The sequence below is a fragment of the Euwallacea similis genome, chromosome 3 (assembly GCF_039881205.1).
Source record: "Euwallacea similis isolate ESF13 chromosome 3, ESF131.1, whole genome shotgun sequence".
Classification (NCBI taxonomy): Eukaryota; Metazoa; Arthropoda; class Insecta; order Coleoptera; family Curculionidae; genus Euwallacea; species Euwallacea similis.
In genome coordinates this window covers 8,582,535-8,601,538 of record NC_089611.1, presented here as the reverse complement: position 1 = coordinate 8,601,538, position 19,004 = coordinate 8,582,535, and the positions used below count along the sequence as shown (strand labels likewise).

Genomic DNA, 19,004 nt, shown 5'->3' with positions numbered 1-19,004 from the left:
TTGATAATGCAGTAGGGGTAGGTATATGTTAAAATACGACAGATCGTCTCTAATACATGGTAAATACGTAACTTACACGAATTTTCAAACGAAAAATAAATGTATGCATGGCATGCATTAGATGTCACTTAATTGTAATAGTGCTGATAGATGTACTATTAAAGGATAATAAATGAGCACGAAGATCAGCAGAAGTTGGCTTTACTCTAAGTATCAACAACATACCTTATACCTCCCTATGTAATTTTAATAAGGCAAAAAAAATAGAAAATAGATTGTAGCCATGTAAGTAAAATAACTTATTATACAAGGTGTTTCAAAACGTGTATCCGCAAATAAAGGATTTGATTCCTTGGCTCTTTATAAGAAAAAAATCCCTATAAACATGAGTCTGCAAATGTATCGTTTTCAAGATACAGGGTGTATAACATAAAGTTTATTATTATTATTATCACAGTGCAACCTCGCTAATCCGAATGAATTCAGGGAGAGGGTGTTCGGATTATCGGGGTTTATCAAAGAATGTAAAAATGAAAAAATGTAAAAATCTTAATGTTTGCTACAAAAAAAACATAAATTTATTATTGAAACGTTTAACAAAAAATATATAACTAACATCATTAAACAACAAACAACTTAAACAAAAATTAATTAAAAAAAAGACAGTAAAAAAACTATTGAAAATATTCTCTGATGGTGTGTTGTTTCATTTTATTAAGCTGTAGAAGGACTGCCTGTTTTCGCAATTTCGAAAGAACCAGTCGGTCGCTAGAAGACCTTTGATTTTCGACAGCCCATTGCAACACCTTATTGAGACAATTTATAATTTCCTGGTGAGAAACAGAAAATGGTGGCAGATCTTCGGAATCAGTTTGGACATCGTCATTTTTACCTTCTCCGGTAACAGCAATCAAATCTTCATCGGAGAAAAAGATCTCGTTATTTTCCTTTTTGTTCACAGCCCATTCCTTTACTTCGTCTTGTGATCATTTTTCGCCCTTTGATAGGGTATTCATTAGGATTGTCATTTGCTCAATTTCATTTATTGTCAGCTTAAGTTTTAACTGTGATAAGGGAATGGTGTCCTCTTCATCCCATTTTTCTGAAAGTGAATTGTTTATCTCCAGCGATAAATTTCGCTATGATTTCTTAATAAAATCGATTTTCACATTTGTCCAGGCTTTGTCAAGAGAAAACACTATATCTCGCAGATTTATATTTTTCAAAGCATTTATAATATCCACATCCTGTGCGACCAATCGGAAAAGCAAATCTTTCCGGTAGGATAATTTAATTGCCTGTATAACATTTTTATTTATTGGTAGGATCAATGGTGTACAATTTGGTGGCATGTGCATTACCGTGATTTAACCATCTTCGCTTACTAATTCTTCGTTGGCAAGATGGCTTAAAGCATTGTCCAGCCTTTGGAGGCATATTCCTATTAGTTAAATGTTGTTGAACTGCCGATACAAAATTTTGATGAAACCATTCCTTGAAAATTTCTTATGTCATCCAAGCATTGCTACTGTTTTTATAGATAACAGGCAATGTAATGCTTTTGGTTTCGCCGACCTTTTCGATAACAAGCAATTTTAATTTATGAGAACCCGATGCATTGGCACAAGGTATGAAAGTTACCCAATCTTTACTTATTTTTCGTCCTGGTGCCGATTTTTCATTTCTATGTGCAAGAGTTTTATGTGTGCAAAACTCGCCAAAATAGTTCACTCTCATCTGCATTATAAATCTGCTCGGAACAGAAATCAAGAGATCGAATTTTCCTGTTTAATATTTTTTGAAAGTGCTCGATTGCAGAAAAATCACCGGACAATTTTTCACTGCTCATAGTTGTATTCCGTATTTTTTTTAAATCTGTGTAACCACCTTTGACTTTCTATAAAATCGTCGCGTCCTGTTATATTTCTGTAGAACTATTTCGCTTTTTCTCATAAGATATCACCAAAAGTAGGAGTTTCCTTTAATCTTTGCTGTAAAAACCAAGAATGTAACGCTTCCTCTATTTCGAGGTTCCATGCTCTCTTTAAAGTGGATTTTGCCGTTCTTTTACTTGTTGTGGCTATTGCAATGTGTATTCTAAAATTTCTTGTCTCTTCTTCTTGATATCAAAAATGGTCGACTTCCCAACATTATATCGAGTGGTCAATTGTGTCAGGGATTGTCCTCTATCGAGATTTTTTATAAGTTTTTTTTTTCTTTCAAGCTTAAAGTGTGATGTTTGTGCTTTGATATTGTGCAAGCTTCACACGTAGTCAACTTAACAGAATGAACATAGCCTACAATATACAGGGTGTCCTATTTAACTTGACAAACTGGAATATCTGGACAAATACATATCGGATTAAAAAAAGGTTCAAATGAAATTTATTAGCCTTGAAGAGAGACATCCGATGACACCAAAAAACACCACCCCCCACCCACACTCCCGTAGGCGGGGGTGAGGGTAACTTTGGGATCTTAAATGGGAACCTACATTTTTTATTGCAGATTCAAATTCCGTGACTCAAAATACGTAAAATTTGTCTGAAACTTTTTTCGATTCGCGATAGATGGCGCTGTAATCGAAAAAATAATTTTTCGTGAAGAAAAGATACACATGAAATTAAATGTAAATTGAAATGTAAATATTGACATTATTTGTTTATGTTTACGTTTTATTTTTTTATCCATTTTATTATTCGTTTTAAGAGTAGTAAAGGAAAATTATTAAGCTATTCGAAATGGAATATTTAAGTCTAAGTGAAAAAATTGAAATGGTCTTCATTTATGGCGAAAGTGGAAGAAATTTCGACGTCGCGGGGTTAATCTTTATGCAGAACGTTTTCCAAATAAAGTACGATCACAGTCCTTTTTTGTTCGCGTAATTAAAAAATTTTCCATTGATAGGAGTGTAGAGCAGAAAAAAAGAACGCGACCACATACTATTTTGTGGACAAAATAATCAAATAGCAGTGTTAGCTGCCGTGGTTCATAATCCACATTACAGCATACGTGAAATATCTCTTCAATCAGGGATTTCTCGTATGAGTGTTTGGAGAATGTTGAAGTTACATAAATTCCACCTCTATCATGTGTCTTTACATTAAGAATTGTATGGTGATGATTTTCAACATTGATTAACGTTTTCTCAATTGGCAATTCAACAAATAGAAATCAATCCGAACTTTTTGCATGTGTACTGTTCTCAGAAGTTGGGTTGGGGAGGGTTGGGCCCCAACCCAACTTTGGGGGGTTGGGAAGATACTCTAGATGTAGGATGGAGAAGAGAATCGAAGTAGGAAGGTGTTTTCGGTGTTGGGGGCTGGACCATGTGGCCAGGAATTGCAAGGGAGAGGATCGGTCGAGGTGCTGTTTTACGTGTGGGAAGGAAGGACGTGGAAGAAAGGAGTGTAAAGGGGAGAAGGAATGCGTGAATTGCGGGAAGACAGGACACAGGACAGGATCTGGAAGATGCAAGGTGTTTAAAGAGGCACTAGCACGGGCAAGGAAAGAGGAGAAGACAAGGAGAAGTGATGCTGCGCCACCTTCTGGAGGAGGGGCGTAGCACACGACGATACAACCCCCCCCTTGAAGTAATGCCAAACGGCGGTTCCGGGGGGGATCCAGGTAAATAGAGGAAGGGGGTTTTAGTGGGTAGTCGGCATTTTACTGTTCACCGAAGTCCCACACAGCCAGGTCGATTTACCAGCAGAACATCAATGGCCTGGCGGAAATGCATAAATGCATTTCCCCTGCCTCTATAAAAAAAAGCTCTTTTTAGATATGAAATAAATCAGCCGATGAAAATAACTAAAATATAAATTTGTTAATGCATAAAATTCAAAACACGAAATACACTATCATTCACTATTAAAAATATCATGTTGTTCATATTTCTTTTACTCTAACAGCCGCGTAAGATTTTGAGCAAAATGTCTGTTAAGCAGCTTAGTAAACCAGTTGAGAAAAGTGATTTTCGAAGTAAACGTTTTGAATTAAGAATGTGAAGAAATCTGAGATAATTACGATAGTGTTCTAATACTACAGCTATAACATTAAAATCTTTTAGTTCCCAAAAAATGTCTGCATAGGAGAGAGAACAAATTGCACAACGTTGCACCGAACTCTTACTGTGACGTTACAAATTGAGATTGAAAACAAATAGTTTGTAACTTGAATAATTAAATTACAACTCTCTTAATGTTTTGATCCAGTACGGTATAAAAGTTGGTGAAGATAGAGATTGTCAAACTAAATTATTAATAAGTTGTCACAAAAATTCAAACTATTGCATGTGAGAAATTTTATAGGGATTAATGTGTTTTAGGTCCATTTTAACGTTATACACTCTGTGCGCGCGAGTTTTCCCTTTTATAAGAAAACAATGGCAGGAATGATTTTAAAGTTATTTAATGAAAAGATATATAATAATTGCTTAGTAATAAGGCCCTGACTCGGACACCTCGTTAAGATGGAATGAATGCAACTTGGGTCGAGCCTAAGAAAAGAAAAAATAAGAAAAACAAACAAGGAGGAGACAGTGCCCAATTTCACCGGGTGAACCGAAATACACCCGTGGTCTTAAATAATATCAATTAACAAACATCCAGAAATTTATGGGATTTGAAAAAATATACGAGAGCCGTAAGATCTATCGACTCTAGAGTTTATACATACTCCAAACTATCGGGAATACTCAGAAATGAAAACTGCTTGTTGTTTATGATAAAGTTGCCAGTTAGCACATTACTAATTTAGACCGCAGTAAAATAATCAATACTTGAAATAAATCATTATTTCTGCAAGAAATACTAATATTAAACTGGATTTTACTAAAAGTCACTCGAATACGTAGAAAATAAAGATCCAAGGCAGTTTTAGAATAGAGAATATAATACGATATATTTGTTTATGTGTTGATTATTAGATAGACAGTGTTTATAATAAAATTCTTTAATTAAAAACATTTTTTATTAAATCTTATGATTGACTGTCCTGAAACAAATTATATGTACATCGCCTCAATGATTTGTTCGGAAGTCTGGCAACAATTTAAGGCAGCGCGACATAGAACTTTGATGACGTACAAGACTTTTTGGTATGGCGTTTACTACAAAAGCATAAATGGTCAAAGATGCTGCAATGAAGAATCGTTCCATCCATAAAGTTCTTGTTACCTAACAAATCCTCTATAAATTCATTTTAAACATATTTCTTCAGCACATCTAAATTTTTGTTTATTGCCATCCAAAGGATAAGGTAAATGAATATGTTGTTTCCCTGATGATTTCTCCGTGATAGAATAAATTAAAATTCTTCCATGGTCATAATTTCAACCAAATCTAGTATTTTTTCCGCATCACCGAATTTACACCTGTTACGTAAAATTGGGTCTCCTTTAATATTTGTCAAGGAGAGTAGTTTCTTTACCAAATCATTTCCATATAACTTTTTGACTTTAATTAAGAATTTCGTTTCGCCATTATGATACGCATCATTTTCAAATAAATAATTTACGTCAAATTGAGACACGAAGGGCTTCATATTTAATAAAAAGAAGGCTCGGTTTTCATTAATATATTACAATAGTATATCGACGCTGTCGTCATAGAACATCAATTTATTCAAAATAGTTTGACCTTAAGAATTTAAAAGAGAAAAAATGTGAAACACAATGGTAGGTTCAAAGTGGTTGGGAAGAGGTTTCAGTAAAATCTTCGATAACTCATAGAAATTTTGGTGAAGCAGAGTATCGCCATTTGTGTCCGCTTTACAAATTACTTCCATTCCAGTATTAATTGCAAAATATTCTGTGATTATTAAAAGCAAATTTTCTGTATCTTTATCATTCAAATATTGGATATGGAACACTGATTGGCCCTCGATAGTATATATTTGAAGGAGTTTTTGCAATACCATAATGCTAAAATTTTTAATAAGATATTCTGACAATAATTGTAATGCAGTCGAACGTTGATCAAAGTTAAATGAGTAACTTATATTAGGTATTAGAAGAGACCAATATGCTTTATCAGAAACTGCTATGTAAAGGAATGATTCAACGTTCACGCTAACAAGATGCAAAAATGTAGTCAAATCGTAAGAAATACCAGCTTCTTGAACTTTAAATCTTATTCAGTTGAAAAATTGCTCTATAAATTGAAATCGTTTTCTTGGAGCTGCAAAATATAGAGGTTTGAAATTATAATTTAAACAAATACGTATTAAAAGCTCGAGAAAAAATTCAATATTCATATTTTGCGGGTAAATCGAATATACAGGGTGGCGCACTTCACCTCCCGTCTCCTATAGCTCGGTTATCATTGACAGTAGGGTTTCGATATTTTGTATACTTTACCTGTGTCTTAGGACGTACTCCAGGAACATATTTCTAATTATACAGGGTGTCCCAAAAAAGTGTGACGATACCGAACTTTTTTTTTATGGAACACCCTATTTTTTTCACATTTAAATGCTTTCTATGATTATCTACATATTCCTAAAATTTTGTTGAGATCGGTTAAATAATACCGGCGAAAAAAATTAAAAACTGAAAAAATTACATTTGAGCTTCTAGCTTGAAAAAATAATAAAAAATAGAGATAGTGTCTATGTCAAGAAACTACTCAAGATGCTTATTAAGCACGGTTTAATAGTTTTATTAAAAAAGTTTCGATGATCGATATTGTACAGGGTCTCCAAAATTTAGCGTCACATTTTTCAAACTTCAAAGTGTTTTATTTTTCTTATTTTAAATTGGGACCCCGTATATTTTAATTTAGTTCGATGCAGAATTCAAAAACAAACATTTTTCGAATTACATGTCTGTCGCAATTCCTAACACTTCGAGAGTTGTTCGCGGAAAACCATTCCAATAGTAATTAAATTGATTAAAAAACTACGGTTGCTATGACAAACGAATTATTTATAGGACTTATTTTATAATTACAATTATCTTACAACCATTACACATCTAAAGTATGTGTTCGAAATGTCCTCCGTTCTCTTGAAGACACAAATTAAGACGACTTTGGAAGGTCTTGTAACTTTCCGCAATTCATAAAAAAAAAGCGAAGGTGGCTTTGAACAAATTTCAAATTATTTCCGTTTTTATCATATTGTCAAATATTATTAGCATCATATTATTAATTAGTTAAGTTTTAAATATTATAAATCTAATTTTTTTGCCATGGAGTACAATTGAGAAGAGCTCGTGGACATGATCTTCGTGTTAGGCGAATGCCAAAAGAACTGTTTTTTGGCCAGTCGAGTTTACGCTCAGCGTTATCCTGAACGAAGACATCCAGACAAAAGGAGCCTGCAAAATTTATTACAAAGGTTTGTGGAAACAGGAAATGTTAGCTATACGCCACCAATTAGAAACAAACCGGTTAAGAACAGAAGAAATGCATTGGACGTACTATTAGCTGTTACAGAAAATCCCTCTGTTAGTCAACGAATAATCGCTAATAATTTAGATATTAGCAGAAGATCTGTTCAGCGGATTTTAAAGGAAAACCGTTTTCATGCTTATCATGTCCAGTTGCATCAAGAACTCCGCGAACAGGATTTTGAACGACGTATCGAATTCTGCAACTGGGCGCAGGGAAGAATTAGAACCAATGCTGATTTCTTCGACAAAATTTTGTTTTCTGATGAAGCTGTCTTTCATAAAAATGGATTCGTGAATCGTCATAATTTCCATTACTATTGTGACTATAATCCGAGAATTTTCCGGCAAATTGATGAACAGTACAGATGGTCAATTAACGTCTGGGGGGGAATTATTGGGGATCATGTTGTTGGACCATACTTTTTTAATGGCAACTTAAATGGACCGTTATATTTGGATTTTTTGGAAAATCAATTTCCAAATTTATGTGAAAATTTGCCATTAGTTGTAAGGAATATAATGTGGGTACAACACGATGGGGCCCCAGCACATTATGCATTACAAGTCAGGGACCATCTTGACATGACCTACCGAAATCGGTGGATTGGAAGAGGAGGTCCAATTAAATGGCCTCCACGTTCACCAGATCTAACTAAAATGGACTTTTTTTTATGGGGCTTTATTAAAGAAATGGTTTATGAGGAACTTCCAACCACGCCAGACAACATGCAAGAAAAAATTATAAATGCATTTCAACGCATCACACCCTATATGTTATGAAGAGTTACAAGATCTTTCCATAGTCGTCTTAATTTATGTCTTCAAGAGAACGGAGGACATTTCGAACACATACTTTAGATGTGTATTAGTTGTAAGATAATTGTAATTATAAAATAAGTTCAATAAATAATTCGTTTGTCATAGCAACCGTAGTTTTTAATCAATTTAATTACTATTGGTATGGTTTTCCACGAGGTAAAGTATACAAAATATCGAAATCCTACTGTCAATGATAACCGAGCTATAGGAGACGGGAGGTGAAGTGCGCCACCCTGTATGTAGTCCAAACAATTACTTACATTCTGACCTTCATAACATTTAAAACATATATTTAAAAGTATTTATAAATTATCATGATTTACTTTCAAAATAAATGTTTTATTATGTTTTGTAGTTTGTTGTATTTTTTTAAAATTTACTTCATTGAAAGTTATTACTTTTGCTAGTAGATTGACAATCGTTTTGAAAAATTCTAAATCAAAATATGCTAGCTGTATTATGTTTGAAACAATCTGTTTATACGAATAATAGACATGGGACAATGACAACATTTTAATTTAATAGTTCAGGTTAATTCGTTATTCTATAGTAGTACTAAGAAGACATGCTTGAATATATTCTCGTGTCGTCGTTGCATTATTTGCTTAAAAATTTCAAAAAGCTGTATTTCAATTTTTAATTTTAAAGTTTTGCAATTATTTACCAAGACACCTTTTTTATCTTTTGCATTTATGAATGTCAAGATAGTTTCGTGTTTCATAAAACAGAGATTGAATTTTTTCGTGAAGAGAATTTTTCAACAAATATTCGACTACGAAATACTCAGCAAAACTCAAGTGAACAAATTGAATATGGCCATCAACTGATACCGAGATAAATCCAATTTTGGCGATTTCCGCAATTTTCCCCTCATCTAATCATAATGGCTCTATTACTGTGCCAGGAAACAAAGTTTGAAATTCTATAACATATATCATCAAATGCAGGAACATCAGACGATGAGGATGCTTTTTCATCATAAAATATATTTAATTTTACTTCAGTAAACTTGTCATATAAAGAAGACATGTTAAAAATCGAACTATTGTCCATTTTGTGGTGGAAGATAATGTTCAGTACCATATCAAAATGTAATGGATTTTCAATGAATTTTAAATTCAAATTTAAGTAGATGCCCGAATCTTGAATAGACTCTCTGCCAAAAAGAGTGTCCCTGTCTGGCAAATCATTCCAATAACTTATCGTGCCATAATAAAAGTTTATATTATATTCATGTGGGTTTGATTGCCGAAATTTTTCAAAATATTATTCTTTTTCTTCGTTACTAAATGCATTCAAATAAAATGCAGCCACTCTCAAATTATCCTCTAGACTTTGTACTTCATGAATTCTGGTACTTGCCAACATTGGCGTCACACTACTTTACTTAAATGCCTTCAAGAGTATTAAAGTCTTATCTTTGTACGTAGGACTAATCTCATCAAACCCATCAAATAAGAAAGCAGCTTTTAGTTTTAGGTTTTCATGCTCATTTTTACCTTCCTTCAAAGCATATTTGAATAATCTTTTCTGTAGCAGTTCATCGTCTGTGCCACTGCTAAGTAACATCTGTATCTTCTTCTGTAAAATTTATATCTCCTAACGTGAGTTTTGCTGCTCCTAGAAGCTGTTCAGAAGATGCGGCATATCCATTAAGATTCACTCGTTTCACCTATATTTCGGGATATGCGGATTTGAAGTTTTCGCCAATGTTAGACATGACTAAATTTTGCCAATCTCGGTTCCGCTGCGATAAGGTTCACTTTGTTTTCCATTGATCTGTGCAACTTTATAATTTCTTCTTCATGAATTTTAATGCCGTTCGTTTCACTATTTATATTGCAAATAAAGCCCTTTACAGGGCAGTAGTTGTAAATTGCTTTAACACTAAATGACCTGCAGTGTTTTGTAGCTGAAACATATTATGGGTCTTTGACATATTTTGTTCACTATATCTCCTAAGTAAATATGAAAAACTTATAGTTTGGTTAATTAATTTAATTTCACTTCCCAGTTGGTTGTAACCAAACAAGGATTTCTTTTCAAAGTTTGCACCTAATTTTTGTAAGTCATCTGTTGAGGCATTTGATTAACGGCACAGTTAGAAAATAAAAAAGTACCGTCGCTTAAAATTGTTTTATTTACAATATGCGGTTTTAATGCGCGGTTAATAAAAACGTGTCCTTCCTCTACTGGACTAAAATTATGCAATATAAGTTCATGTTTTTGAAACAACTTTATCAACGTTTTGGGTAAAACTTGGATATCACGGAAACCACTTAGAGCGTTACTTTTTTTTTTCCGTAATCTACTCGCTTAGTAGTTCACCAATATGTTTTTTTTTGGTGCGGAAATGCTTTGTTCAAAAGTTTCCTTTTTCACATTTATTTCAATACTTGACTCTCTTACGGGACCGTGGAGCGAACAGAGGTGCTGTGTGGGATAAATAAAATAAATTGAGGTAAGTTGAGGTAAGTTTAGGTAAATTTAGGTACCCATGAGAAAGAGGAGTGTTCCGGAGACCTGGATCAGGAAGGAAGAAATCGAAGGCATGGAGACTGGGTTTGCCAGGAGAGGGAGGGTGCAAAGAACCCCGCCAAAGGACAAAGGTGAGGAAAATTGTACCTTTTCCACAGAGGAGTCGCCAGAAAGCGCACCGAAGGGGAAGAGGAAGAGGATGGAGGAGTCGCACGCGGAGTTAGAAGAAGCAAGGCCCAAGACGATGCTAGAGGTGGCTAAAGAGCAAATGGCAGAGGTCGACCGAATCCTAAGGGAGAGTTATCATCCCAAGCAGGAACTGGTCGATGCCGTTTCGGAGCTAAAAAGCACCATTAGGAGCATGGTGATTGGAGAAGAGGGAAAGGATTTGAAGACAAAGAACCTAGAGGAAGAAAACAGCAGACTGAGGGGAGAAATAACCCGGCTGATGGCCGGCAAGAGGAAAGGGGTCTCGGTGGAATGCCAGACCGAAACAGAGGAGGAAAGGACTAAGGGTGAGTTTAAGGAGAAGTTAACCATTTTAGCAAAGGAGGGAAGGATCTTGGAGGCCATCAAAGAGAGATGGGATGAGGAGATCTTCGGAGCGACCGAGGTGGCTTATGGAGATCCCATCAGCGAGGGTTTTAGAATGGACCTGGCCATTCTTGTGGGAAAAGGGGAGAGCTCTGTCAAGGAGAGGTTCTTGCAGTTCCTTCCGGAGTTGAGAAAACTCGAGACGGAGGAGGGAAGGATACCCAGCCTTATCCAGACGTGTAACCTGAGGAAAGAAGGTAAGGTTATAACTAAGCAAAAACACGTCTACTTCCAGGAGTTGAACAGTACGGGGTCAGAGGGGGTCTTCGAGGCCCTTAGGAAACTTACTGCCACGATGCTGGAGAAAAGGAGGGAAAGCGTAGTCATCTCGTTGATACCGGAGGCTGATCCGTGGAAGCTTCGGAAGGTGTGCGAGTTCGCATGCTGGAACCTGGAGACGAAAATTAGGATCAAGCTGTACTTGCCTGGACGGACAACCACTGGGGGGCAGGCAGTCAAAGGTCCGGATCCAAAGAGAAAAGAAGAGGGGGTCGTCTTCGTAGCCAAACAGGAGGGGGTGAGTTATAATGACACTCTCCGCAGGGTATACCAGCTGGTCGCAAACAGCCAGACCAAAGTGGACATCGGGACGGTCAGAGTGACGAAAAAGGGGGAGGTGCTCATCACGCTCCCCAAGGAGGGAAAACAGGGGGAGAAGCTGAAGGACATACTGGGGAAAGGATTAGGGAAGGATAAGGTCAGGTCTGGGGGTTACGGGCAGACTGTAGTGTTCCAGATTACAGGAATGGACGGGGTGATCACGGGGGATGATGCCATCGGAGCAGTGGCTGCTGCGACTGGGCTGGATCCCAAGAAGCTCCGACTGAAGGGACTCCGGACGAACTATGGGAGCTGCCAGACAGCCACTATCCTCGTCAGAGAGAGGGATGCGGCCGGTCTCCGAGGGGTGACCAGCCTGAAGATCGGCATAAATATGTGCCGACTTAGGGAGCGGAAGGACACCGGAAGGTGCTACCGCTGCTGGAAATCAGGACACCGGGTCCAGGAGTGCAAAGGGGTGTACAGGACCCGGCTGTGCTCCCGATGCGGGAAGGAGGGGCATAGGGCGAGGGAATGCAAAGACCCTCGCTACTGCCCCCTCTGTAAAGCAGAGGGACACAGCGCGGGGGGACCCGGCTGCAAGGGACCGGTTAAGGCTCTTGCAGGTGGTCGGGAAACGACCCCCAAAAACACTGGTGGGTCAGAGCCAAGGCCAACGGAGAAGATGGACGAGGCACCGGGGGCTACCGGGGACAGGAACATGGATCAGGGAAGGTAAGGAGTGAGTAATGGGTATGCATGTTTTAGGTGCGGGAGTGAATGAGGAGGACACGAATGGTACAATGGCGAGGCTCAGAAATCTTAGATGTTTGCAGATCAACCTGGACAGAAAACGGGTTGCTACCGATCTGCTGTTCCATACGATCAGGGAACAGGACATCGATGTCGTTCTAGGACAAGAACCGAACAAAGCCTTGAAGGATGCAATCCGGGATAGAGACGATGATGCGTTCATCTGGCTGAAAAGCGGGATGAGGACGAGGTCCATACACAAGGACCGGGGGTTCGTGGCGGTGGAGCTGGGACGGTTAACGCTAGTCTCGGTATACTTTTCGCCAAATAAGAGCACGGGTGAGTTTAAAGCGATGATAGATAGGTTAGACAGGTTCGTCGCTGACCTGGACGGCAGGAGGGTCCTCATAGCCGGGGACCTGAATGCAAAGTGCGCGATGTTCGGCTCTGACGTCACGAATGCCTATGGAAGAGTCCTGGAGGAGTTTGTTGGGGCGAGTCAACTCACCCCACTTAACATCGGGGCGGAGTGGATGATCGGTAACAAGAACGGAAGATCGGTCATAGACGTAACCATAGGTGGCGCTACTGTGGCGCGTACGGTGAGAGAGTGGCGGGTCGAACGGGACATTGAGAGTGGGAGTGGACATAGGTACATCACCTACAGAATCGTGGGGGATAGACCTGAAAGTCTGGGAAAGACGGATGAGAGGAAGACTGACGAATGGATCATCACAGTGAAAGGTTTGAGTAAGTTGAATAGATACGTAAGTGAGAATGTTTTAGAAGGCGGAACCGAGCCGGACCAAATAGTAAGGGAAATCGGGGAAGCCTTCAACGAGTGCTTGCTTAGGAAGAATGGAAGAACGGGTAGCAGGAAAGCGGTGTATTGATGGAATGAAACTGTAAGTTTGCATAGAAAAGAGTGTTTGCAGGCCAGGCATGATGACAAGAATAAGGGGGAGCAAGGAGACGAATGAGGGCAGAAGGGTGGCTGAAGAAGAGTATGTGCAAGCGAAGAAGACCCTGAAGGAATCCATTAGGAATGCCAAGGGGGACGCGTGGAAGAAGTTGTGCAACGACCTGGAGACGAACATCTGGGGGCTCGGCTACAAGATCGTGGCTGGGAAGCTTGGTCGCCTGAAACCGAGCCACCTGGCAGAAGCGGATATGCTGAAGCGGGTGGAGGAACTGTTCCCGGTAAGAGATAGGATAAGATGGGATAGGGTTGTTACAGGTGCTGAGGACGTGGAGCAGGTCTCGGCGGAGGAGATCCGACAGGCGGCCCGGGAACTCGGGAGTAGGAAGGCTCCAGGGTTGGACGGAATCCCCAATGAAATCATTAAGACCTACCTTGGGATTAATCCCCAAGGGATGGCAGACTGTGTCACGAACATCTTGGTGACGGGGGAATTACCGCAGAACTGGAAGAGGGTCCGGCTCGTCCTGGTGGAGAAGCCGAAGAGGGACCCGGGAGCGGAGGCATCGTACCGACCCATCTGTCTTATCGATGGACTCGGGAAGGTCGCTGAGAAGATCATCAAGACCAGGCTGATGACCCAGGTCGGGGAACACGGTATGATTGACAAGAACCAGTTTGGTTTTGTTAAGGGTAGGTGCACCATAGACGCTATGCGGGCTGTGATGTGGATCGTGGAGAAAATCAAAGAGACCAGTTACACACATGCGGGCCTCTGCGTGATGGTAACTATTGACGTTAAGAACGCGTTTATCTCAGCACCTTGGGACCAAATAGTGGAGACACTAAAGAGGTCCCAGGTCAGCGGGTACCTTGTAGGCGTGGTACAGTCGTACCTCGACGAAAGGTCGGTGCAGTTGCCTAACGGGGAGGTCCGGGAACTATCGTGTGGGGTGCCTCAAGGGTCCGTACTGGGTCCGGTGTTGTGGAACTTGTATTACGACGAGCTGCTGAAGCTAGACTATCCAAAAGGCGTCACACCAGTGGCGTACGCGGACGATCTGACGTTGGTGGTTACGGCGGGGAGCAGGGAAACACTGGAGTTGAGGACCAGAGAGGCCATGGAGAAGGTCATTGACACGTTCCGTGCCAAGGGGCTCAGCATGGCGTCCGAGAAGACCGAGATGGTGTTACTGGCCGGAAGGCGTAAGTTACCAAGTATGAGTGTAGTTGTGGATGATTTCAGGTATGAGACGAGTGCAAGTGTCAAGTACCGGGGGGTGTGGTTCAGCAAGGACGCTAGGTTCGGCGAGCACACTCGCAGAACGGCTGACAAGGTGGGGGGAATAATCCGCAAGCTGGATGGCATTCTCTCCAGGGTGAATGGGCTGGGTTATGACAGGAGGCGGGTGATGGTCATGGCGGCATCGTCGACGCTGTTGTACGCTGTACCAGTGTGGCAAGGAGCGCTAGGAACCAAGACGTACAGGGCCGTCCTGGAGCGGGCGAACAGAATGCTCGCGATCAGGGTGGCCTGCGCGTATCGAACGGTTCCGTGTGCGGCGGTGTTGGCACTGGCCAAGATCCCGCCGATCAGATTGTGTGTGGAAGAAAGGAGAATGGTGTGGGAAAGAGGAAAAGGTATAAGAAATGAGGCCAGAGAATGGGTGATGAATGAATGGGAGAATGAATGGGCTATGTATGATGGGTGGATGAAGGTCCTCGTTCCGATCATAAGACGTTGGGTCGAATGTGAATGGACGAGGACCGGTTATGACGCAGAACGGAACTGACGCAGGTATTTACTGGACACGGTGTGTTCGGGAAATACCTGCACAGAATAGGTGTTGAAGAGAGTAACGGCTGCTGGTTTTGCGAGGAGCCCGGAGTCACGGACACCCCGGAGCAAACACTCTGGGGATGTCCGGAGTGGGAGGCTGAGCGAACCGAGGCTAGAGGGGCTGGACTCAACCTGGACCGAGGGACGATTGGCAGCGAACTTGTGGAAAAGGAGAGTAGGTGGAAAGCGTTTGAATGTATGTTATATAAGATTATGTGCAGGAAGAAAGAGAGGTAGTGCATCAGGAGAAAAAGGCTGGAGAAGCGGACTGCAGATTGAAGGACCGGGAGCCCCGAAGGAATGCGGACCAGGTGATACCGGGGCTATAAGAAGAGAGAAGGTGGTTTTAGTGGGTAGGCGGGCGACGTAATAGTCGGTCGAATCCCACACTACCCGGCCGAGGGACTACCAGGCCGGGTGTTTTTGGAAGATTTCCACCTCCTCGGGCACAAAAAAAAAGGTAAATTTAGGTAAGTATATAGCAAAATAAACTTAGTTTTTTTAGATTAATTTATTTATTAACGGAAATCACCATATTCCAAACGAATTATATTTAATAAAGCTTCCATTGGGTCGATATTGATTTTTTGACAATAGCAACGCCAGAGTTCTTCACACAGAACATCAGCGAATTGACTTTCCGGTATAGATCGTCCTTTCAATTTTCGCTTCAATACGTTCCACTGAGATTCTATCCTTTGTGTATGTGTCCCATCCTCAGCAACAAACTCTTTGCTGTGATTTACCGTATGCCGTATACAGCTATTTCCGGTTAAACCGGAAGTAACAGCAAATTGAAAATATTTTTAAAAAATAGTATATATCGAACTTAACTTAACTCCAAATTTTCCAATTCGCATCACTTTTAGATCCTAGTAAACTTCTAATGAACGGTTTGGGTGAATAACCCTGTATAGATCGGACTTTCTGCGTCATAAGGGCGCCTACCATCATAAACCCAACCGTCGGGCGCATACCTATATCGGTCCCTTTTATTGGGGCATTGGAGACACGCTAAATTGCGGATCTCACCATTAGTTCAATTTAGACTGCGTCTATTCACAAGTAGCGTATTTCCCAAACATAAAACAACCTTCGGTATGGCTTTTTGGGTGTCGTCGTCACTCCCTCCACGTAAAGTCTCCCCAACAAATACTGACATACATTGGCGTAGCTTAAGGGACTAACTACGGCTAGTTTACGATTAAAATTAACTAATTACCTAACTCAAGGCACCAACAATACTACAACTTACCTAAACTTACCTCAACTTACCTCAATTTACTTTCATTTATCCCACCCAGCACCCCTGTTCGCTCCACGGTTCCGTAAGAGAGTCAAGTATTGAAATAAATGTGAAAAAGCAAACTTTTGAACAAAGCATTTCCGCACCAAAAAAAAACATATTGGTGAACTACTAAGCGAGTAGATTACGGGAAAAAAAAGTAACGCTCTAAGTGGTTTCCGTGATATCCAAGTTGATCCACGTTTTGTTATCAATAATTGTGTTAATATCAGCAATACTCAAAATTTTATTAAAAGAAATACTCTTACCGTGGAAATTAGTATTTTTCTGTAGTTTTTTATTTATGCATTTTTAATTTATCATGTAAGACACTGAAATTGCTGTTGTTATGGATGAACATATTTCCAAATTTTAATTTCCAATCCAAATCAACTAAAGCAATTTTTTTTTTAATCTTGCCATTCAAAGTTTTTGACCTTTCCAAACATTCTAGCAGTTTCGATAAAATTTCAGTTTTTATATCTGTATTATGCTCATTTGTAAATTCCCAGTTTAGAACCAACAGGTTAAAAATGGCCTCATTTTCAAAATAATTAAAAATAAGTTCATGAACCATTTTACATTGAAGAAGTTTGGATAGAGGCAATATAATTTCACTATATTTATATTTAAATTTGATATGGTCTGCAACGCATTGATTCATTCTGATGGAAGATAATAGAGGTGAATCGATAGAAAGAAGTAATATTTGAAAATTCCGGCTCTTCAGGAATTTAGTTATTTCTTGTCAGATGTTAGTGAATTGAATACGAAAAACATTGAGTTCTTCCATGTATTCTTCTGATAAGGCCAATGAGTCGATTTGACCAAATTTCATAACGAACTGATCGGTTCTGACCGAAATCACTAATTTCTGCCTATTTTAATCATATTTGCACGTTTTCTCGAAATTGGTGTTATTTGAAACCCAAATTGACAGATTTAGCCGAATTAACATATAATAGATTAGAACTCACCGAGATTTTGTTGTCCTTTTAATTCATCAATTCAATAGAAGTCCTTTCTAGTATCAAGTTCTTTCATTTAGAGCATTTGATGGAGAATTGGAGAGCAGGTGCTTTTTGCATATCAACTACACCGGCACTGATTAAAGTTTAATAGTCCTTATTACCGCATTAAAAAAAGACGAATCCTCTAACCAAATCGGAGAGACATTAAACTTTTCTTTTTTACATTGAATTTTATTGTAGTTGCTTAATGAATGGAAAGTTGAAGCTTTAAAGAGTCGTCGTAAATTATTTCGCATGAATTTTAATAGAGCATTTAAAAGAAATTATTCGGGGAGCCCTACAATGATCGCGCCATTGGCGCATGTCCGAGTGCATCTTCGCCACGTCCAATCTCCGCTCAACATAAAATTTTCAAATATTAATTATGGAGAAATGGATTAAAACCCAGCTGGAAGAAAATCATTTAGTCAAATGGTTTTTGAATTGACAAGGGAACAAATGATGTAATAATAGGCAGTTCGTGCGTCGATTTGATATTCATTTCCCCCAAAAAAAAACATTAAGGGAAAAGATTAATGTTTTGAACAACGCTTCGTACTAGAGCTAAACTGTTTTTTGTATGATAAGCAGAATTAATTAATTTAACTGTCTGTTAGGTAAAGGACATTAAATAACTCGAAATTCCTCACCTTTAAGTCGCCTAAAAATTGAATTCTCGACGGTTACGTTATAAAAATGTGTTCCTAATTATTTTTCGAGGAATACAGTGGAAGACCATAAAGCGTAATAACCGACATTACAAAGACTTAAGCATTATGAATCCGCACCTAATAAGCCATTTAAAATCGAAATTAGGCTAGTAATTTCCCTTAATAATAATGGTAAATGGTATTTTTGCGCAACAAGAGGCCATTCGAGTTGCGAATTAAACCGAAACTACGGAAGTCAAAAATTGGTATACAGAATGAGTTTTTTAAGTGTGTCACGTAAATATCTCTGAAGTTATGAGTTTTAGAAAAAAAAGTTTCAAATAAAAAAGGGATTATATGAAAGGGGAAAACTTTTGGCATCATCACTGTTTCGATTTAAGGTCACCTTCAGACTCTAATCAAGGTCAACTTTGTTTTTTCAAATGGAAACCCCACATTTTTTTGACAGATTCTAATTTGTTGTTCAAAACAAACATGTTTTTACTTGAAACATTTTTTTATTCATTTGATAGTTTTGGCACAAATTGACATTTTTAAAGAATTTTGTTCTAACGAAAATGCTTGTATCGATACATTCAAGAGAAGAAATTAAAAAAAAAAACATAATTTTTAAACAATTCAATCAAATAAGTGTTCAAAATGATATTCTTCTACTTCAATGCATTTAGCGATTCTCATTTTGAATGACTGTTGGATATTCCA

General features: G+C 38.9%; 2 protein-coding genes across 2 annotated transcripts; both read left to right on the top strand.

Moving 5' to 3' along the window:
* The first annotated feature begins 10,709 nt into the window (after positions 1-10,709).
* Positions 10,710-12,563, top strand: LOC136419957 (uncharacterized). The gene has a single exon (XM_066406567.1). It carries the CDS (start codon positions 10,710-10,712, stop codon positions 12,561-12,563), a length of 1,854 nt encoding a protein of 617 aa, XP_066262664.1.
* A 10-nt stretch (positions 12,564-12,573) lies between these two features.
* Positions 12,574-13,470, top strand: LOC136419956 (uncharacterized). The gene has a single exon (XM_066406566.1). The coding sequence runs from the start codon at positions 12,574-12,576 to the stop codon at positions 13,468-13,470; it is 897 nt and encodes a 298-aa protein (XP_066262663.1).
* Positions 13,471-19,004: the final 5,534 nt, after the last annotated feature.